This window comes from Cherax quadricarinatus, chromosome 66 (genome assembly GCF_038502225.1).
Source record: "Cherax quadricarinatus isolate ZL_2023a chromosome 66, ASM3850222v1, whole genome shotgun sequence".
In the NCBI taxonomy this organism is placed as follows: domain Eukaryota; kingdom Metazoa; phylum Arthropoda; class Malacostraca; order Decapoda; family Parastacidae; genus Cherax; species Cherax quadricarinatus.
This window is the reverse complement of record NC_091357.1, coordinates 14,407,880-14,431,577: the sequence shown is the minus strand read 5'-3', so window position 1 is coordinate 14,431,577 and position 23,698 is coordinate 14,407,880. Positions and strand designations below refer to the sequence as shown.

General features: G+C 41.2%; 1 protein-coding gene across 3 annotated transcripts in view; it reads right to left on the bottom strand.

The window, feature by feature from the left end:
• The window catches only part of LOC128704109 (RING finger protein 17), a 297,172-nt gene that overhangs the window by 14,302 nt on the left and 259,172 nt on the right, over nt 1-23,698 (bottom strand). For all 3 annotated transcript variants that reach the window (XM_070099113.1, XM_070099112.1, XM_070099114.1), the window contains 7 exons: nt 20,524-20,736; nt 10,144-10,301; nt 8,643-8,766; nt 7,582-7,765; nt 7,279-7,430; nt 1,459-1,602; nt 464-580 (listed from right to left, as the gene is read on the bottom strand). In XM_070099113.1, coding sequence (XP_069955214.1) covers nt 464-580; nt 1,459-1,602; nt 7,279-7,430; nt 7,582-7,765; nt 8,643-8,766; nt 10,144-10,301; nt 20,524-20,736 — 1,092 coding nt within the window. The remainder of the gene's footprint in view (nt 1-463; nt 581-1,458; nt 1,603-7,278; nt 7,431-7,581; nt 7,766-8,642; nt 8,767-10,143; nt 10,302-20,523; nt 20,737-23,698) is intronic.

Sequence of the window (23,698 nt, the reverse complement as noted above, 5' to 3'; positions counted from 1 at the left end):
TCTATGTATGAAATAGGTGCAGTAATAAGTATGGATGTTTTGTATGGTGAGTAGGTTTAGTGTTTTGAATACTGGTGGAGTGTGCTGCCTGTAGTGGGAATTTATCATCATTCTGACTGCAGCCTTTTGTTGGGTAATTAGTGGTCTGAGATGGTTAATTGTTGTTGAGCCCCAATTGATAAATTATGCACAGAAAGTCGAGAATTATTATTTTTTCATTTGTGGGAAGCACTTCATGATTTCTCTTAGGTTTTGAAGAACTGTTTACCATCACTACTTTTGTGCCATTATTCAGCAAAATTAAGGGTTATTTTTGGGTCATGGTAAACAGTGGATAACTGAAAGCATGGAAACTAATCCATGGATATGGGGGGTTCTACTGTATATGCAAGTGGAATACTAAATGATAGGGAAAGAAAAGTGTATGCAAGATTTGTTCTGACGTTGCAATAATTTGTCTTACCTTCAATACTCCACCTAAGCATGGCTCTTCCATAACTGTCACAAGACACACTTTTTCAACTACAGATTTGTGAAGGAACTTCAATGTTTTTTCCTGCCACTGGCCATCCTCAGATATCTGCAGATAAAACAACATTAAGAAGTGAAACCATAGTAATTTGTTATTCCTGTAGTTTGTTATTAGAGAACCTAATGGCAACTGAGACTAGTCCCTAAACTATCACAGAAGCCAGATACATTTTTTGTGGCAGAGGGGTATTATAGTCACTGCAGATGCACTGGGTGACACTGGCTGGGATTCTGGCTGGAATTTCCCAAGAAAGGATAGCCAAGGGGACAAACCGAGTGTTTCCCTATGTATTTCTCATGTACATAAACATACAAATCCAGTGATTATCAGGCATCCTGAAGGATGAGGCAGGGCCCTGTGTGGAGTTTTCAACAACAGTGGATATAATTTTTCTACGGACTCTTTTTCTGTGCACATTCCTTTTTATTCTTAGCCTTAATATTTTGCACACTCATGGTTCTTCCATAATTGTAACAATTATAGATTTGTGAAGAAACTATAATATTTTTCTCTCATTAGTCATCCACAAGTGAAAAAAACAGTAATGAGTAAAAGAGAGAGTGCCATTTTGCCAATTTTTATTTTGAAACGGTATACTATTATTTTTCATTCAATAAGTGGTTTGCCCCATGGGGAAGTGGAAAAGAATCCTCCTCCTGTAACCCAAATGTGTTGTAACAGGTGACTAAAATGCTGGGAGCAAGGGGTTAGTATATGTTAGTGTAAACTTGTTATCTAGTATTTATAGGCATTTATAAGCGGGAAAAAAAAGGGTGTTCCGCTTTACGGTGGTAGCCTGGAACCTAACCTGCCATATAAGTGGGGCCCTACTGTACTAGAGAAAATCAATAAGAAATGAATAACACAATTATTAGATTATTATTACAACAGATGAACACCAGAGAAGAAATATTAAAGCCACCTACTGGAAATAAATTATGCAGAGCACACTTGTAGCACTGGATTGGAAGGTGGGGGTATATTATGTTTGTACGAAGTTCTTGTAGTGTGACATTCTCGGTGTTGCCATAGTCGACAAAGTGGACTTCCACTTCTCCATTTTCATTAAGCTGATGAATGGTAAAATATTTTAAGCTATACAGTGCTAATTTTGTCCACACATAAGCTAGCTTCTGAGTGAAATAGAAAACTTCCGAAGATGAGGTACAAAATGGCTCATAGAGCTGAAAATATTTTATGCAAAGAAAACCTGAAAGCAATGATTAGTTTAATATCTTTATTATGCACCCCATACCAATCCTGTGAAGGCAATTCATAAAGATTACAGAGGTACATAATGGGTCCAGTGACTGGGCCCCAAAGTTTTGATAGCTGAACAAGTTATAAAGGAAATGAACTTTTGCATGTTTATATCTGGTCACAATCATAAACAAATTACCTCTGCAAAGACAGTGATTGTGTGTGAATAATGGTGAAAGTGTTTCTTTCTTTTTTTAGGTCATCCTGCCTCAGTGGGAGACATCCGGTGTGAAAAAACGAAATACACGAATAGGAAAATACAAGCTGTGACAGACCAAAATTGGAATGTGCAGTGGTAATATGGCATCTGCACCTAATAAAACATGTAAACAAACTAAAAAATTTTTGAAGTTATGAAATAACTGTTAAAAAATAATAATTATAAAAAAAAGCAACAAGCACTGGATATGACATCTCTACCTGATAGGAGGAAGAGAGGAGATTCAAATTCAAATTTATATTTCTTTTATACTGTACAAAGATAATGTAGTTTACATGTAATAAAATACTGTCAGGTACAAAAACAAGCCACTTGTATACAATGCATTTCAGGCGAGCTAATGCTTAAAGACTACAGACTGTTAAGTAGGATTTCTTATGCAGTTAACTACAATTATATAAGAACATAAGAATGTAGGAACACTGCAGAAGGCCTACTGGCCCATACGAGGCAGGTCCTTATCAAAACGACATCTACCTAAAGCTACTCAAGAAATAACTCCCATACCCCTTGACACCAATCAAACCCAGCCCCTCCCACTCATATATTTGTCGAGTCTCTTCTTAAAGCTACCCAAGGTCCTAGCCTCTATCACCCCACTGGGAAGACTGTTCCACGCATCTACAACTCTGTTAGAAAACCAGTACTTACCTATGTCCTTTCTAAATCTAAATTTATCCAACTTAAATCCATTATTCCTGGTTCTTACCTGGTTCGACACCCTCAGTACTTTATTAATGTCTCCCTTGTTTATGCCCATCATCCACTTATACACTTCAATGATATCTCCCCTCATTCTACGCCTCTCCAGAGAGTGGAGATTTAAGGCTTTAAGTCTATCTTCATATGGGAGGTTCCTTACACAGTAAATCATTTTAGTCATTCTTTTCTGTATGTTCTCTAATGAGTCTATGTCCATCCTGTAGTAAGGGGACCAAAACTGAGCAGCATAATCTAAATGAGGCCTCACTAGTGAGGAGGTACCTCAATGAACAATGGTACAATTTTAAAAGAATGATAATCAAAATTTAAAAAAAAAGAAAGGGACAGAACTGACATGATTTCCTAACCCTACCAACTGGAACAAAAGACCATAACTACAAAGGAAGAAAAGTTTCCTTTGTAAACAGTGGTAGACCAATGAACTGGCTTGTCAGAGGTTCTAAGTCCTGTAACCAGTGAAAGCTTTAAAAAACTTGGATCGAATAAATACTGAACAAAAGACATCACAGAGACTTACCAATGACAGGAATGAAGACAGACAAGTGCACAGCAAGCTTTTATTGTGACTTTTGCTCTACATTAAGCTTTAGCAAGTCAATTTCTAGGTCTTCTCCTTGACTGTAATCTTAAATTTTATTCCCACACCCAAACATACATCCAAGAAAATTTCCAAATCAGTAGGCATCCTTTCCAAAATACGATACTATGTACCTCAAATGACACTCCTTAACCTATACCACTCTTTAATATATCCCTACCTCACCTATGGTATTTGTGCCTGGGGATCAACCACCCCACCACTTTTCAAAAGCCTGAATTTGCTAAATATACAAGACATACACTCATATTATTGTGCCTTCTACATTATTTTTTATTTATTAACACATCGGCTGTTTCCCACCAAGGTAGGGTGGCCCGAAAAAAAAAAACTTTCATCACCATTCACTCCATCACTGTCTTGCCAGAGGCGTGCTTCCACTACAGTTATAAAGCTGCAACATTAACTCTGCTCCTTCAGAGTGCAGGCACTGTGCTTCCCATCTCCAGAACTCTAAGGCTGGTCTGCTGGTTTCCCTGAATCCCTTCATAAATGTTACCTTGCTTACACTCCAACAGCACATCAAATCCTAAAACCCATTTGTCTCCATTCGCTCCTGTCTAACACACACATGCAAGCTTGCTGGAAGTCCAAGCCCCTCGCACACAAAGCCTCCTTTACCCCCCCTCCAACCTTTCCTAGGCTGACCCCTACTCTGCCTTCCCTCCACTACAGATTTTTATACTCTCTAAGTCATTCTATTTCAATCCATCCTCTCTACATGTCCAAACCATCTCATATACAGAACATTAAACTTCAATATAAACCTTCTACTCAAACTTCTCCTTGACAGCTTCAACAGAACGCAGAGTCACAATACAAGGCATAAGGCACTCTTCGACATCCCTTGTGTCAGTCTCACACTATGTTAAAGTGCAATGCACATAAAGGGCCTGAAGACCTGGAACTCACTACCTGAACTGGTAAAGGATCCCCAGATTACCTGTAAATTTAGGACTGCTTAAAAATCATCTCATCTCTCAATACTAACCAAACCAACCAAAACAACTTCTAATCAATTACATTATGTGACCTCTAGGTGGAATGATGAAGTAAAGGGTGTGATAAAAGAGAAAAAGGTGGCTTATGAGAGCTATTTACAAAGCAGAAGTGTTATAAGAAGAGTAGACTATATGGAGAGTAAAAGAATGGTGAAGAGAGTGGTGAGAGAGTGCAAAAGGAGAGCGGATGATAGAGTGGGAGAAGTACTGTCAAGGAATTTTAATGAAAATAAGAAAAAATTTTGGAGTGAGTTGAACAAGTTAAGAAAGCCAAGGGAACAAATGGATGTATCAGTTAAAAACAGAGAAGGGAAGTTAGTAGATGGGGAGATGGAGGTTTTGGGTAGATGGCGAGAATATTTTGAGGAACTTTTAAATGTCGACAAAGAAAGGGAGGCGGTAATTTCATGCACTGGCCAGGGAGGTATATCATCTTTTATGAGTGAAGAAGAGCAGGATGTGAGGGTGGGGGAGGTGCGTGAGGCATTAAGTAGAATGAAAGGGGGTAAAGCAGCTGGAACTGACGGGATCATGACAGAAATGTTAAAAGCAGGGGAAGACATAGTGTTGGAGTGGTTGGTATTTTTGTTTAATAAGTGTATGAAAGAGGGGAAGGTACCTAGAGATTGGCAGAGAGTGTGTATAGTCCTTTTATATAAAGGGAAGGGGGACAAAAGAGATTGTAAAAATTATAGAGGAATAAGTTTACTGAGTATACCAGGAAAAGTGTATGGTAGGGTTATTACTGAAAGAATTAGAGGCAAGACAGAATGTAGAATTGCGGATGAGCAAGGAGGTTTTAGAGTGGGTAGGGGATGTGTAGATCAAGTGTTTACATTGAAGCATATATGTGAGCAGTATTTAGATAAAGGTAGGGAAGTTTTTACTGCATTTATGGATTTAGAAAAGGCATATGATAGAGTGGATAGGGGAGCAATGTGGCAGATGTTGCAAGTATATAGAATAGGTGGTAAGTTACTAAATGCTGTAAAGAGTTTTTATGAGGACAGTGAGGCTCAGGTTAGGGTGTGTAGAAGAGAGGGAGACTACTTCCCGGTAAAAGTAGGTCTTAGACAGGGATGTGTAATGTCACCATGGTTGTTTAATATATTTATAGATGGGGTTGTAAAAGAAGTAAATGCTAGGGTGTTCGGGAGAGGGGTGGGATTAAATTATGGGGAATTAAATACAAAATGGGAAGTGACACAGTTACTTTTTGCTGATGATACTGTGCTTATGGAAGATTCTAAAGAAAAATTGCAAAGGTTAGTGGACGAATTTGGGAATGTGTGTAAAGGTAGAAAGTTGAAAGTGAACACAGAAAAGAGTAAGGTGATGAGAGAATCAAATGATTTAGATAAAGAAAAATTGGCTATCAAATTGGGGAGGAGTATGGAAGAAGTGAATGTTTTCAGATACTATTTGGAAGTTGACGTGTCAGTGGATGGATTTATGAAGGATGAGGTTAATCATAGAATTGATGAAGGAAAAAAGGTGAGTGGTGCATTGAGGTATATGTGGAGGCAAAAAATGTTATGTATGGAGGCAAAGAAGGGAATGTATGAAAGTATAGTAGTACCAACACTCTTATATGGGTGTGAAGCTTGGGTTGTAAATGCTGCAGCAAGGAGGCAGTTGGAGGCAGTGGAGATGTCCTGTCTAAGAGCAATGTGTGGTGTAAATATTATGCAGAAAATTCGGAGTGTGGAAATTAGGAGAAAGTGTGGAGTTAATAAAAGTATTAGTCAGAGGGCTGAAGAGGGTTTGTTGAGGTGGTTTGGTCATTTAGAGAGAATGGATCAAAGTAGAATGACATGGAAAGCGTATAAATCTGTAGGGGAAGGGGTAGGGGGTCGTCCTCAAAAAGGTTGGAGGGAGGGGGCAAAGGTGGTGTTGTGGGCGAGGGGTTTGGACTTCCAGCAGGCGTGCGTGAGCGTGTTTGATAGGAGTGAATGGAGACAAATGGTATTTGGGACCTGACGATCTGTTGGAATGTGAGCAGGGTAACATTTAGTGAAGGGATTCAGGGAAACTGGTTATTTTATATAACTGGACTCGAGTCCTGGAAATGGGAAGTACAATGCCTGCACTCCAAAGGAGGGGTTTGGGATATTGGCAGTTTGGAGAGATATACTGTGTGTTTTTATACGTATATACTTCTAAGCTGTTGTATTCTGGGCACCTCTTTTTATATGCAACTTCAAGATTATTATTCTTATAAACCTCCACCTTGGCTACCTTGCTGGCACTGGACAAGCACCTAAAGTCAGTTCCTGATCAGCCGGGCTGTGGCTCGTACGTTGGTTTGCGTGCAGCCAGCAGCAACAGCCTGGTTGATCAGGCGCTGATCCACCAGGAGGCCTGGTCACAGACCGGGCCGCGGGGGCATTGACCCCCGAAACTCTCTCCAGGTAAACTCTCCAGTATCAAGATTAAATATGATTTTAATTAACTTTACCACTATTATCCTATCTAGATTTAAGTAGTTATTATGTACTAGAACTAGTCTGCCTGAAATGCCCCAGCATGATATTGGCTTTCCTTGTATGTGTACTTATTAAACCAAAATTGTAACCTTACAAGGAAATAAAATTTTACATAGAATGAAATAATGTCACCATACAAACCTGCTCAGTACCTATATCTTTCTCTCATCTTTGTTCCTGTTGCCACAAATAAACAAAAGGATAAATCATGGGCTATCCTTACAACATTTACTCAATAAGAAGACACACCTCTCATGAGTCTTGACCCCTACAACTACATTTAGGCGAGTGCTATGTTAGTTTTGCCAAATTCTGTTCTATACAATAACAAAGCATTCAGTATAGTATCAAGAACTGGGTATACCTATACACTAATGTACTCTATTTGCATTGACAACTAAGAAATTTATGAATATTTTTTAAGTATAAATACAGATTGTCAAGTTCAGGCAACTTACTTTATTAACAGTTGCACGATACCACTTCTTATCCAAGTGAAACTGAGCTATAACAGGATCACCAGGGGCCCAACACAAGTCATCATCAGTGGGGATAGAACCCTCAAACTGCATTGTTTGGCTCTCACGAATCAATTCTAGTGTTCGTTTATCTGTGGAAGTTCAAGAAAACTATACTTAAAAAAAAAAAAAAAAAAAAAAAAAAAAAAAAAAAAAAAAACTTTAGAACATAAAAAATTTAATATGAAAGTTATAACAACCCATAATTTACTTTTAATAAATACTTCATTAAGGTAAATTTACTGGCAACTGGATGAAGATAAATAATTCCTTGATCATCTACATAGGTAGGAGTTGCCATGAAGGTAGTGGTTTCTGGCAGTGGGCAGGGAATCCAACAGATAACGTCAGTGTTGTTGGTGTTACAGTTACTGTAAGATGCGGTGTCCTTATCAAGCGTTAAGTGCATCATGAAGTTTTCGACATCCTAAAGCATGAAAAATATTAAAGATTTTACTAGTTATTAAGTGGACAAAGCTAAATAAGTTTAATAAAGTCATATCTAACAATTCATATTGCATATCTAAAATAAAAGACACAACTGGATATACTGTGGATAAATTTTGATGGCTGTGCTATAAAGCAAGGTATTTCTAACATCCACTAACACCTTCCCCTTATCTAGCAACAAAATTATTTATGAGAAATTTAGAGAGGGCATGTGCCTAATTTAATGAAAATAAAGTAAAGGAGGTTTTGTATGCAAGGGCATGGACATCCAGCAGGCAAGTGTGAGCATGTTAGATAGGAGTAAGTTAAGGCAAATAGTGTTTGGGACCTAATGAGCTTTTGGAATAAGCAGGGAAACATTTTGTGAAGGAATTCAGGGAAACCAGTTAGATGGACTTGAGTCCTGGAGGTGGGAAGTACAATGCCTGCACTCTAGAGAGCTGGGGATATTTGCTATTTGGAGGGTCATCTGAACTGTTGTATCTATCCGCCTCTATCAAGACAGTGATGGAGTGAATAATGATGAAAGTTTCTTCTTTTTCGGGTCAGCCAGCCTCGATGTGTTAAAAAAAAAATTGTCATGAAGAAGGACTGGTGAAGATCTACCTGACCAACCACCATGACAATCACAATAAAACTGCTAGGAAAGAAATATTCAGTCCTCCTCCTTTAGGTGGAGGTGGGAAGTACAGGGCCTGCACTCTGAAGGAGGGGTGAGGACATCAGTAATTATGAACTGTAGTAATGGCACCCCTCTGGCAAGACAGTGGAGTAAATGATGGTGAAAAGGTTTCTTCTTTTTTGGGTCACCCTATCTCACACTATGCAGTTTGTTGAAAAAATAATGAAATTACCTGTGGGGTCCATGGTTCATTCTCATATTTAACTGAGATACAATCTGCATTAGCCGGACCGACAGAATCATGATTGTCATTCTTGGGATTTATTTCCTTCTTCTGTAAAGGTGAATTTAGAGCCCTGAAAAAAATAGCATGACAGAACATGGAACAAAAATGTTTCAATAAATCAAATAAAAGTAAATATTCAAGCACTTATTTTGGCCCAGCCATGAAAGCACTATTACAGGAAAGGTATAGGTAATGAATATTTTGCTACTTAGGACCTTCTTTTTTTTTTTTAAATATTTTTTTTAACACGTCGGCCATTTCCCACTGAGGCAGGGTGACCCAAAAAGAAAGAAAAAACAAAAAACAAAAAGAAAAAACTTTCATCATCATCCAACAGTTTCACTATCATTCACACAAAATCATGGTCTTTGCAAAGGTGCATCGATATGACAGTTTAGATGTCACCTCAATCAGCCAATATCCCAAACCCTTCCTTTAAAGTGCAGGCACTGTACTTCCCTTGTCCAGGACTCAAGTTTGGTTAACCAGTTTTCTTGAATCCCTTCACAAAATATTACCCTGCTCACACTCCAACATCTCATCAGGTCCCAAAAACCATTCGTCTCCATTCACTCCTGCCTAACATGCTCACACAAATACATCTTGTACAAATATACAGTATTTACAGTCTGAAAGAACAACAGTAGCCACTAGACAAAACAAATTTCCTTGGTATACAAAATATACACACTGAACACAAAATACAAACCCTGCCATACACCTCTCCTTAGAAAACTGCAACAGAATGTACAGGGCCCTCATGAGCCCTATCATACCTTCTCTTAAAGCTTTCTCACCAAGATCAATCCATTTCCCAACCACTCTGAAAATGAAGAAATTCTGTCTAACATGCATGTGATGCATCCATTCTTTTAACTTCCAATGGTGCCCCTGAGTTTCCATTTCTTGCCTTTCAAATAACCTATCTGTCTACCTTATCAATTCCTCCCTCCCATCCTAACATATACACACACATGTATGTGTGTGTGTACTCACCAACATGCAGTTACAGGGGTTGATTCACAGTTCCTGGCCCTGCCTCTTCGATGATTGCTACTAGGGCCACTCCCAGCTCCAAGAGCCTTGTTATACCTCTTGTTAAAGCTATGTATGGATCCTGCCTCTACTAATTCACTCCCCAGATTGTTTCACTAGTGTTAATGTAAGAGCACAACCTATTAACTACAGTACTGTGCAGTTAACAACAGCTCAATCTACACCTGTGCAGTACTGTATGTGGTTAAAAGTTACTGTACCACCAAATTCCTTATATTATTTGAAGATTTATGATTCAACACACATCATCATCATATTCACTAAGAAATACCTAACTTAAATGGGTCATTCAGAAGACAGGCAGAGCCAGTGAAAATTTATGTTCAAATAGCTTTTGGTTATGTGGGCCAAAGAAAAACAAGATGAGGCCTATAAATCTACTCTTACTAACCTTACAGGAAGTGCTAAACCACTTTCAGTGAGAAGATCATTCAGAGATATGTGAAATACAGTACTTGCTTCAAAAGGTACATCAACTATCTCTTGCATCCACCCAAGTTCCACAGGCAATATGTTCAAATCCAGTTCACAATCATGATAAGAACAACCCTAAATGAAAAAAGAAAATCATTGATAACACTTTAAATAAGCACATATTCATCAATCAGCAAGTGTGAGAAACTGATGTTGACATCCTCTACCTCTAGTTGTATTTCCAACTAAAGTCAAACTCTGACAAAATGGAAGAAAATGCAAAATTAAAATAATTTTGAATTGAACTAAATAAGGAGATGTCTTTAAAATTTTAGCTGTCTTCATTATTTAAGCACTAACTTCCCTAATAATCATTATTACATTAATGAGAAAGTGCTAAACATGAATCATACAGCACCTGGGGAATCGGAAGTAATCATGGTTGATCCAAGGAGGGAAAAAGTTTCTCTGAGTCCTCAGATAATGTGCCTGTCACCAACACTAGAGCAGCTCCCTTGAAGTGGAAGGGAAGGATAACTCTTGTGCTAGCTCCATAATTGTTTACTAACATAAATTAATTTCTGCTTGAGAATATTCTATGGTACGGTATTCTCTCATACCTCACTTTTTTTTTCAACCTGTCAGCTGTCTCCCACTGGGGCATGGTGACACAATCACTATCTTTGCAGAGGCACCCAGACATGACAGTTCAGACATCACTCCAAACAGACAATATCCCAAACCCCTTCTTTAAAGTGCAGGCACTGTACTTCCCACCTCCAGAACTCAAGTCCGGATGACCAGTATGTAGTAGACTGGTACACAAAAATCACCCAGGGAGGTACTACTGTCTTGCCAAATGAGTGTAAGATAGAAACCTGTATGTGTTTTACATGATGGTACAATTGCTGGTGTCTTTTTCCTGTCTCATAAACACACAAGATAACAGGTATATCTTGCTACTTTTAGTTACACTTAGGTCACACTACACATGCATGTACACTCTTATGTATACATACTCATCTGAGTTTACTTTCATTTTATCTTAATAGTTTTTGTTCTAATTATTTTTCCTTTCATATCCATGGGGAAGTGGAATAAGAATCTTTCCTGTGTAAGCCATGTGTGTCGTAAGAGATGACTAAAATGCAGGAAGGAAGGGGGCTTGTAACCCCTTCTCCTGTATACATTACTAAATTTAAAAAGAGAACCTTTCATTTTTCTTTTTGGGCCACCCTGCCTCGGTGGGATATGGTAGATTTCTTGAAAGAAGAAAAGCTTAATACCTTATTTATTTTATTCAAATGATCTACTACATGAACATTATCTCCACTACATAAACACCATCTGCCAAACATACATTTCCACCAAAGTAAAATTTCACTACATTAAAACTATCTGAATTAAAAAGGCAGTAAAATACATAAAGTATTTCAAAGTAAGTACATCCACTAAACCTTGTCCCAAAGAACTATCTTGCACAGTATTATCAAAGCTGTAGGTTGATAAACAGCTACTATCAAGAGAGGTACTATTACACTTAGTACACGACTGTAAAACAGAATCTTGTTTAAATTTTGAATTCTGGCAGAAATGCTGGTCATTTCTGTCTCATGCACATACAAAGTGACAATTAAATTTCCAAAGGTACATCTTATATTTCTTAGAGTGCATGCATGTAGGCATATATCAATATGCATATGTGGAGGCAGGAAGAACAGTGTCTGTACTCTGAAGAGATGGGTGGCAATATTGCAGTTTGGGGGTCATTTGAATTGTGATGTCTGCACACTTCTGGACCTGGATACATCAAAGACAATTGAACCTAACAAGATGTTTACCTGGAGAGGGTTTTGGGGGTCAATGCCCCCGCGGCCCGGTCTGAGATCAGGCCTCATGGTGGATCAGGGTCTGATCAACCAGGCTGTTACTGCTGGCCGCATGCATGCTGACGTACGAAACACAGCCCAGTTGGTCAGGTACTGACTTTAGGTGCCTGTCCAGTGTCTTCTTGAAGACAGCCAGGGGTCTATTGGTAATCCCCCTTATGTATGCTGGGAGGCAATTAAACAGTCTTGGGCCCCAGACACTTATTGTGTTCTCTCTCAATGTACTCGTGGCACCCCTGCTTTTCATCAGGGAAATGTTGCATCTCCTGCTGAGTCTTTTGCTTTCATAGGGAGTGATTTTCGTGTGCAGGTTTGGTGCCAATCCCTTCAGGACCTTCCAAGTGTATATTATCATGTATCTCTCTCGCCTGCGTTCGAGGGAATACAGATCAAGAACCTTCAACTGTTCCTAGTAGTTTAGGTGCCTTATCATACTTATGTGTGCCGTGAGAGTTCTTTGTACACTCTCCAGGTCTGCAATGTCTCCAGCCTTGAAGGGGGCCGTTAGTGTACAGTAGTATTCCGGCCTAGAGAGCACAAGCGATTTAAGAGAATCATCATGGAATTGGAGTCACTAGTTTTGAAGGTTCTCATTATCCATCCTATCATTTTCCTAGCGGATGAGGTAGATACATTATTGTGGTCTTTGAAGGCGAGATCCTCTGACATTATCACGTCATTACTGGGAGCACTTGAGGTTCCTAAACCTGTATTCCCTGGAACGCAGGCGGGAGAGATACATGATTATATACACCTGGAAAATCCTAGAGGGACTAGTACCGAACTTGCACACGAAAATCACTCACTACGAAAGCAAAAGACTTGGCAGACGATGCAACATCCCCCCAATGAAAAGCAGGGGTGTTACTAGCACGTTAAGAGACCATACAATAAGTGTCAGGGGCCTGAGACTGTTCAACTGCCTCCCAGCATACAAAAGGGGGACTACCAACAGACCCCTGGCAGTCTTCAAGCTGGCACTGGACAAGCACCTAAAGTCGGTTCCTGATCAGCTGGGCTGTGGCTCGTACGTTGGTTTGCGTGCAGCCAGCAGTAACAGCCAGGTTGATCAGGCTCTGATCCACCAGGAGGCCTGGTCACAGACCGGGCCGTGGGGGCGTTGACCCCCGGAACTCTCTCCAGGTAAACTCTAGGTAAACTCCCCATGAATTCAATTTTTTTTTTGTGAAGTGCTAAACCTGTGTCAGTCAGTGTTGTGACCCCTGAATGGGTCACAATGTATATAATGTATATTACCTTTTCATATGATTTTATATTGTTTATATTTGCGATAATAGCTAAATCGTAAATATATTGTTTTGTATTATTTGACTTAGTTACTTTTGTTAGGTAGGATGTAACATTTATATATATTATTCAGTGTTCATAGTTCAAGTCTTGATTGTCTAACTACTGTAATTATCGCTCGTTGCTCGTTTCCCTGCCGGCTTCTCGGTGTTGCTGGGCAGCAACAGTCCACGGAGCTATCACATGATCGAGGGGGGGTGTTCACACCTCGCCTGGAGTAGTCAGTCTGGGCTAGACTCTCTTGGTGGTTGGACGTATTCCTGACAAGACGTGCCTAACTTTCCATTATTGGCCCTTGTTGGAAGATCGTCTCTGTCGCTTTCTTGTTGTTGGTTCTGTAGAACTCTGTTCACAGAACATTGTCTAGACTTAGTGATTTTCGGTGTTGCACCGAGGTTGTGTGTCGCATAGACACTCTGAGCAACTCAGATCCTGAGCTGTAGCTTCTGACCTAACTTGTACTTGTAGACAGCCTGTACTGTCTGCACAGACAGCCCATGCTGTCTGTCAGCTTAGTTCATATTTCACGGCACTAAGGTGCTGCCCTCTGTAGCTAGGCCTCTCGGTGGGCACGGCAGCCTGCCTGCCCTTGCCTCGCTCTCACTCACACAGCAGCCTAGCAGGAAGACACAAGGCCTACTCCTAGCTCTCTCTCGTGGGATGGCCCTCCCGGGCCATGGGCACAACACACAAGCCTGTGTACCCACCACGACTTAACAATAAAGTAAGAAGCCTCCGAAGACGTATCATTTACTCCCCGCTACCAGAACACCAAATAATCCTTTTATAAATGGTGGGAAGCGGTGGTCGCAGCAGTTGTGTTTGCCCTGAGAGGAAGGAAGAGGGATGAAGTCATCTTCACTTCATCATCCCATGCAAGAAGCATCCATCTCTCAACGAGTTATCCTGATGTCGTGTCTGCACGTTTGAGCATCCAGACACAGGTACAAGCAGGATCCAGCCGAAATTTGCCGAATTTCTCCAAGAATTGTAAGTGGTGTCCCAGTGACCCCATGCTACAGCATCCCATGCTGTTTCTCAAGTCACGTGCTCAGCGTCACTTGTATGTTGCTGTTGTTGTTCAGCTCAGCACAGCTGTTTCAGCAAGCCAGAGGTGAGTTTCGTGGTGATTTCTGCATCCGGTGTGAGCTTCTCCACGTGTTTGTGGGTGGAGGAGGAGGAGGAAGTGGCCGTTCCTCACCTTGCCCATGCTCGCCCTACTCACGCTCACCCGTCTACCATACACTCACTGCTGCCCACTCCCTCTGCTGTGTTTTCTGCTGTTTTCCATGTGAATTCATTGCCAGAACTGTGTATCCGAGTGCCCGAGGCCACTCGAAGCTACGTGGATCAGCATGCCACGTAGATCACGACGCCACGTGGGTGTGGGCGATGTCACGTGGATCTACAAACCATGTGAGTTACCAGATGTCCCAGGCCACATGCTGTGGTCTGCTGCCCGCATCACATTAACGTCACCGACGATGCTGCCCGACTTCATGACGTCACGATGTCTGCTGACGTCACCTCATGATGTCTGCCTAACGCCACCTTGAGATGTCTGCTGATGTCACCTCGCGACATCACATGATGTCACCATTGAGTGTTCAGTAATTATTAAAATATTGTCGAGAAGACTAAGAGAAGATATATGTCGTGTGTTAATTCCTCTCAGTCAGTGTTCTCACATGTTAGTGTACCATATGTACCGCGGTGTGTTTAAAGTTTCCGTGTGTCCAGTGAGGTCTGAGCCAGACCTGAGTAGCACCACTGTGCTAAGTCACCTGTGTGACCAGTGTGTTTGACAGCTGTTATCAGACAGCCCTGAGCGTACGAGCCCCCTTGTACAGAAAGCTTTTATGCTCGTCGCTCGTGATGTTCTGCAGAATCGTACCTGCTACGATTCCCATTGAGATTTGTTTCACTTCACCTCCAGACCTTCAGAATGCAGTTATATGTAGAGAAACAAGTCTGGGGACGCTTAGACTAACCTCTGCTATAACTCCAACTGCTGAGAGAATGATACTCGTCAAGCCGCAGTTAGCCCTGTTGGCAGGCGCTGTGTCAGCCTCGTGGCACAAGCTTCAGTGAGCAGCCTGCGCAAAGATGATGTCACTTCGACTGCTAGCTTGCTCACTGCAGTCTGGTGTATGATATTACGACTCCCAGATGTTTCGCCCAGTCGTCTCTGCCAGAACTCGCTCCACGCTCGCCGGCAGTGACAGCCCAGCGACAGTACCAGTCGAGAAGTATCCTCCTGAGTCACTTGCCAGAAGTCCTGCCCAGTTGCCGAGTTTTGTCGACACCTCACTCGAGGGCACCAGCATGTCGAGCCCCAGGTTGAGTGAAAACCTGCAGGGACTCCTACGATGTCTGCTTCACTGTTCCAGAGAAGACCGTAATCTGTTACGTCACAGCTCAGCCGCAGCGATGTCTGCTGTGTTGCAGTATCTGTCCAGACGCAGGAAGGCGTGCAGTGATGCCCTTCGACGCTCACTGCCTATGACCACGATGTTTAGCACACCCCACATGTTTTTTTTCTTCCCTCCCTGTAGGAAATTTTTTCCATGTCCATATGTATATACAGTGGACCCCCGCATAACGATCACCTCCGAATGCGACCAATTATGTAAGTGCGTTTGCATGTGTATGTTTGGGGGTCTGAAATGGACTAATCTACTTCACAATATTCCTTATGGGAACAAATTCGGTCAGTACTGGCACCTGAACATACTTCTGGAGTGAAAAAATATCGTTAACCGGGGGTCCACTGTATATGCTTTTATTTTGTGTTCTGTGCCCTGTTCCTACGAGAGAGAGACCGAGTTCCTTTTACCACCAGTATTGTCGCGTCGGGACGACGCGCGGTAGGTGGAGGAGCGTATGTAGACAGCCTGTACTGTCTGCACAGACAGCCCATGCTGTCTGCCAGCTTAGTTCATATTTCGCGGCACTAAGGTGCTGCCCTCTGTAGCTAGGCCTCTCGGTGGGCACGGCAGCCTGCCTGCCCTTGCCTCGCTCTCACTCACACAGCGGCGTAGCAGGAAGACACAAGGCCTACTCCTAGCTCTCTCTCGTGGGATGGCCCTCCTGGGCCATGGGTACAACACACAAGCCTGTGTACCCACCACGCCTTAACAATAAAGTAAGAAGCCTCCGAAGACGTATCATTTACTCCCCGCTACCAGAACACCAAATAATCCTTTTATATACTGGTATCTGTGTACTGTCACAGTCTGGTACTTAGATTCAGTAGTATGGGAGTTTTGTGACTTTTGTGGAGGATCTGCTGATGGTCCCTACTTAGTGTCGTTATATTATCTCCTTGATCCTGATTCTGTGTCACAGTTGCTTGTTATATTGCTATTGGGCTAAGCAGTCGTTTTAGTGTTCAAGCAAGCTGTTCTGATTGCCAGGTGGTCAAGAAGTTAATTAATGTGAGGACTTAGTCAGTCACTAGTTAAGTCTAGATGAGTTTTGAGACACAGCGAATTACTTAGAGCACTTACACACAAACTTCTTTGTATATATATGTATTATTAAATGTTAATGTACCAGATGGTACTTAAGACATATAAATGTGATATGTGCCTTCAGCACAATACTACTGTACATGAGAGAAGTGATTATTATTAATTTGTTTAAATTGATTAATTTATTTTAATTTGATAATATACTCCTAGACAATTTTGTTTATTAATAAACTTATTAAATTTTAATTTCTTTAGTTAGTAGCCTACCAGTTGTAATCCTGAAGCACTATTAATTCTTACTGAATTCTAATGGATAATTGGACCAGGATACTGACTACTTGTTACGAAAACCCAGTAACAGGTTGGATGCTAGAAGGGCAGTCCTTTCTAGTATTCACTGGAGATCTCTATGCTTATTAGAAATCACATTTTTTTGTAAGTCAGTCAGTGCAAGAAGGTACAGAGGTTCAATCTTCCACCTTGTACTGGAAGAATGTGGATTCAATGGGGAGCAGAAGTAATGTGTAAACTGCTAGCTGAGACCTACAAGTCAATGGATAAAAGACAGTTAAGAGAGATCTGGAAGACAGTGAATGTGGTCCATATTTTTTTAAGAAGGGAGACAGGGTGACCAACTTCTGTGGCATGTATACCATGCAAAGTGATGATTATCAGGACAATGGTAGAACACTTGGAGAGATGTGTTTTCATTAGCAACAACAAGCATGGGCTGAGATGGCAAAATTTTTACCATCCTGTTGGAGTTTTCAGATAAAGTAAGAGATACGAGACAAGAGAAAGAGGAATGGGTGGACTGCATTTTCTTAGACTGCAAGAAGGCATTTGGAACTATACTATACAAGAGACTGGGACAAAAAGCTGAGATGCAGGCAGGAATAACAGCAAACATAATCTGGTGGATCACAGAGTATCTTAGGGAAATGAAGCAAACAGGGATTGTTAAAGAACAGATGTCAAAATGAGAAAAAGTAACTCAGTTGTTGATGATATAAAACTAATGAGAAGAATAAAAACAAATGAGGACAAAGGAAGGGCTTCCAATGGATCTGTAAAAATTAGAAGACTGCTCAGCTAAGGAGGTATTTGAACTCAACCCTAACAAATGCAAGGTTATGAAGATTGGGAAAGAGGCAAGAAGACCAGACACAAAGTATAGAGTTGGGGAGCAAAGGCTGCACACCTCACTCAAAAAGAAACACCTAGGGGTTAGCATAGTCCCTGGTATATCACTAGAGGCTCATATCAGATGAATAACCCCTACAGGACAATCTTGGAGTACGTATACAGTACCAGTATGGAACCCACACCTGAAAAAGTATGTTAAGAAAACGAAAAATGTGCACAAGTATACAACTGGGCTTATTCCAGTGATAAGAGCTATGAGAAGCTAATGGCATTAAATGAAAGAGTGAATCTGGCAAATGGCAAATTGAGAGGTAAGGCACACATAGGCGAGTACAGGTATTGAATAAACGATAGCAAATGTGTGGAGTTAATAAGAGTATTAGTCAGAGGGCTGAAGAGGGGTTGTTGAGGTGGTTTGGTCATTTAGAGAGAATGGATCAAAGTAGAATGACATGGAGAGCATTTAAATCTGTAGGAGAAGGAAGGCAAGGTAAGGGTCGTCCTCGAAAAGGTTGGAAGGAAGGGGTAAGGAAGGATTTGTGGGCGAGGGGCTTGGACTTCCAGCAGGCGTGCATGAGCGTGTTCGATAGGAGTGAATGGAGATGAATGGTATTTAGGACCTGACGATCTGTTGGAGTGTGAGCAGGGTAATATTTAGTGAAGGGATTCAGGGAAACTGGTTATTTTTATATAGTCGGACTTGAGTCCTGGAAATGGGAAGTACAATGCCTGCACTTTAAAGGAGGGGTTTGGGATATTAGCAGTTTAGAGGGATATGTTGTGTATCTTTATACGTATATACTTCTAAACTGTTGTATTCTGAGCACCTCTGCAAAAACAGTGATTATGTGTGAGTGAGGTGAAAGTGTTGAATGATGAAAGTATTTTCTTTTTGGGGATTTTCTTTCTTTTTGGGTCACCCTTCCTCGGTGGGAGACGGCCGACTTGTTGAAAAAAAAAAAAATGTTCCTTTTTGGGAGGGAGGGATGGAGGGGAGGGGAGGGGAGGGGAGAGAAGGGAGAGAGGTGAGGGGAGAGAGGGGAGGGGAGGAAGGGGAGGGAGGGGAGGGAGGGGAGGGGAGGGAGGGGAGTGGAGGGAGGGGAGGGAGGGGAGTGGAGGGAGGGGAGGGAGGGGAGTGGAGGGGAGGGAGGGGAGTGGAGGGGAGTGGAGGGGAGGGGAGGGAGGGAGGGGAGGGAGGGGAGGGAGGGGAGGGGGAGGGGGGGAGGGAGGGGAGGGGGCAGGGGGGAGGGGGGAGGGGGGGAGGGGGGGAGGGGAGGGGAGGGAGGGGAGGGAGGGGAGGGAGGGGAGGGGAGGGAGGGGAGGGAGGGGAGGGAGGGGAGGAAGGGGAGGGAGGGAGGGGAGGGAGGGAGGGGAGGGAGGGGAGGGAGGGAGGGAAGGGAGGGAAGGGAGGGAAGGGAGGGATGGGAGGGAGGGGAGGGAAGGGAGGGAAGGGAGGGAAGAGAGGGAAGGGAGGGAAGGGAGGGAAGAGAGGGAGGGGAGGGGAGGGAGGGAGGGAGGGGAGGGAGGGAGGAGGAGGATCTTTCTCTAAAAGTAATAAAACAAAAAGTATGAAATTTGATTGAAGACTGATGAAATTACACTATCACGAATTTTACTGCATCAGTGATATTTATGCTTCGGCGATTTTGCCTGCTTTGACACCTCTTTTAAGCCAATTACATTATTTCAGTTGACCAAACTCTTAGCTATTTCACTAGTATTGCTTCTATTTTACTGACTGAGCACAAGAAACTGTCCAATCAACTATTGCAACTACCCAATAAAGTTATCAGAAAATGGTAATTTGCCTAATTTCACACAAAATTTAAAATATTCCAATTTCAAAATAGGGTCCACAGTAAACAATCAGGCATTCCTGGCATGAAAATAAAATTTCCTCTGTGTATTAGTTATGTTTCCAGTCTTTACAGATGAATTCCATTTTGATTTTTATTTACATAAAGAATTTATATTCACACCAAAAAATAGAAGATTTACCATTATGCAATACTGTAATAACTGTATAAATAATATCAGCGAATTCGTGAACGTATATTAGACCCACCAGTTGATGTGTATTGCATGCGTGACGTCATTTGTTTACTCTTGAACATCAGCAAAAATCGAAAATTTCCACTAATTTGAGCTCAATTTCTGTAATATATGTTCCATTCTATCAAATGAGACCAAGAAACAGCAAATACAACCATAAAAACCACATGAAAATACACCTCAAATTCGGCATTTTAATCCAAAAATACGGTCACATTTTTTTCTCAATATCTTTGTACAACTATGTATCAGGTCCAAATAAAAAATAAATAAATAAATAAATTATGCACTGCATGCTGCAGGATTTTTTTGATATGGTGCATGCACACTTACCACATAGATCCATTCTGCCACATCTAGGCCCAAATTTACTGCTCACAGCTTATCTGAGTGAGATGAGCTCATGGTGTAGAACTATGGCTTGGACCCTCAAAGGGTTAAGCAATTAAAAAATAGGAGAACTAACAAGTAAAATGAAGTGAGACTTACTTTACGAAAGATGTACAAGTTGCTGTGATTTGTCAGCTGTTCTTTGATGTAGTCCAGAGATGTTGATGGCCAGTGTTTGTGACCACCAGGGGCAACTAGACCCATCAAGCACACCACCATGCCAAGATGCCTCAAGTCTTGCAGTGTGTTAGGAAGAGGATAGAGACAGGATATCGAAGCTTTCATTATGCCTCCATGGTCCACAAGAAGCACCTACAAATACATAAGGGCAAAGCTACTTATCAAGCAATTCTACACAAAAATGTTATATACAGGGGATTAATTAAATAATATACATTACTATTAAAGATAAACAAAATGTGCATGCATACACTAGCATCCTCATCAGAATAAATCTGATGGCAGACTATTTTAGTGTCATCGGCAAACTTATGTCGCTATTTATTCCCTCAACTATGTTGTCTACGTATGTAGTGAACAAGGGGCCCCACCACTAACTCATGAGGAATGATGTTTGTGACACTTCCCCACTCTAATTTCTCCCCAATTGTGCTCGTAGACTAAGAATTTTCAAGTCTTAAGTCTCCAAGTGAACTGTAGTCTCAAAGGTTTCCATTCTGCCATAGTGTCTTTTTAACTTTGTTATACAAAGTTTTCTTAAAATAAAGCTATAGACAGAAAGCAAAACTTGGCCACATGAATGCAGACCACCTCATAAAATATTGAAAGCCTCAGTGTGTGCTGAGCAATTATAAACATAAGTTTGTTACCTGTAGCTCAAATAAATGAAGTAGTGAAAAACTCACATATCATATGGGGAAACATCAAATACAGTGGTACCTTGACTTATGAATGCCCCAACTTAAGAGTTTTCTGAGTTACGAGCCATTGCTCGGTCAATTTTTTGCTGTGAATTGCTGCCAAAATCCAAGTTACGAGCGAGCTTCAGATACACTGTTACTAGCTGGTGCAGTGAATGCCACAACAGTGCACATGGTTACCTCGCTGTGGAAGCAGCTCTCTTGTATTGTGCTTGTGTTATGTGCAGTTATTTTGCCAAATTTCTTTTTTCTAACCATGGGTTCTAAGAAAGTAAGTGCAGAGGACAGTGCTGAGAAGAAGAGGATGATTTCCACTGAATTAAAGCATGAAATTATAGAAAAACACGAGCGAGGTGTGCGTGTAGTTGACTTGGCGAGGCAGTACAAACGTATTATGTACTTCGTGAATTGTGCCTTCTCTGCGAGAAGGCACGAGGCTGATTTACTTTTGAGACATTCACCCAAAACGCAGGTCGGTCTCCTGACTCGGGAAAAAAAAATCTGAGAAAATTGCTTTTGTTTCTGTGTTTTCCTTATGAAACTAGTGATCTAGTGCAGTTAGACTCACAAATACTCTGTTTTCTCTTATAATAAGACCTCAGAAGGGCAAGAACGGGAAGATATGGTCAGAGCGATAATTATTTTTACCTTGGGAGTGGCCACCACCACTCGTCACATAATGACATATTTTATTCATTTTAGAGTATATCATGTTTCTATGTTATTTATATTGTTTATTATGTCATATTAGATCAATTGTTATAGATAAATAAGCTGTAGAGTTGATATTAGTGTTATATTGGTGTATTTTCTCCTGCCTCCCGAGAGACAGGAATTCCACCAGAATGGATTAATGGCATTTCAATTAATTTCAAGGAAAATTGATTTGATAGACGAGCAAACTGAGTTACGAGCTGGGTCATCGAACGAATTAAACTTGCAAGTCAAGGTACCGCTGTATATATATTTTTTAACGTGCTGGCTGTCTCCCACTGAAGCAGGGTGACCCCAAAAAAAAGAAACATTTTCACAATCATTCACACTATTACTGTCTTGTTAGAGGTGCATCGATATGACAATTTAGATGTCACTCTAAACAGCTAATATCCCAAACCCCTCCTTTAAAGTGCAGGCCAAAATTAGAATTTGCAGAACCAGTGGGGTGACCCAGCACAATAGTAATAAAAATATAAAAAGTCAAAGATATGGGTATGTTGCAAAATATCTCCTGGACATATGAATTGTGAGTTGTGAAGTAAAACTAAAAATGCTTACATTCCACGACAATGAGACATGAGGAAATGTGGTGACGAACACTCTTAAGCTGGCAGGGAATGACAGAAATTGTACACCAACTCCGACCATTTCTGGAGTGGAATCACGGTCGATGGCCTCTACGCCACAACAACAAATATTAGTGCCAGGAAAAAGAGACTCCCCCCCATACCACCAATCTGACGACATTCATCTTTGCAAATACACAGGGTCTAAAGCCAGCAACGAACAACAAAATACCTTTCATCCATGAACTGCTTAGAGTCAAATGCAATGTTCACGGTTTTCACAGAGACCCACATAAAGGACCACTCTGACAATGAAATATGGATCCCGGGCTACAACCTATACTGATGCGACAGAGTGAACAGGCAAAAGGAAGGGAGGGGAAGGGGGTTGGCTTGTACATCACAGAGTCACTTATATGCTCAGAACTACTAAATGCCTCAAATGATGTAGTTGAAGTTTTGGCAGTAAAGATCGAGAACCAAAACCTGGTCACTGTGGTTGTATACAAGCCTCTGGATGTAACTGCCCAACAATTCCAGGAACAGCTTGTGAAAATTGATCACTGTCTGGAAAATCTTCCAGCCCCTGCCCCCAATATCTTGCTCCTGAGAGATTTCAACCTAAGGCACCTAAAATGGAAGAATGTAGCAAATAATGTTGTAGCAGAGATAACACCAAGGCAGCTCAGATGAAAACTCGCACACACATGAACTTTTAAATCTCTGCACCAAATTCACCTTTAACCAGCAAATAATAGAGCCTACAAGACTGGAGAATACACTGGACCTCACCTTCATTAACAATGATGCTCTGATATGAAATATTACCATATCAAAAACAATATACTCAAATCACAACATAATAGAGGTACAGACATGTATGCCCTCCCCACGAGGGAGCTTTTACTAAATTCAACTTCAATAACAAAAACATAAGGTGAGACCAAGTAAACCAGGCCCTAAGTGATATAAACTGGGAAGATAGCCTAAGCAACATGGATCCAAACCTATGTCTAGAACAAATTAACTCTGTGGCACTCGAGGTATGCTCAAGGCATATTCCTTTAAGGAAAAGGAGGAGAAAATGTAAACTAGAAAGAGAAAAGTGCT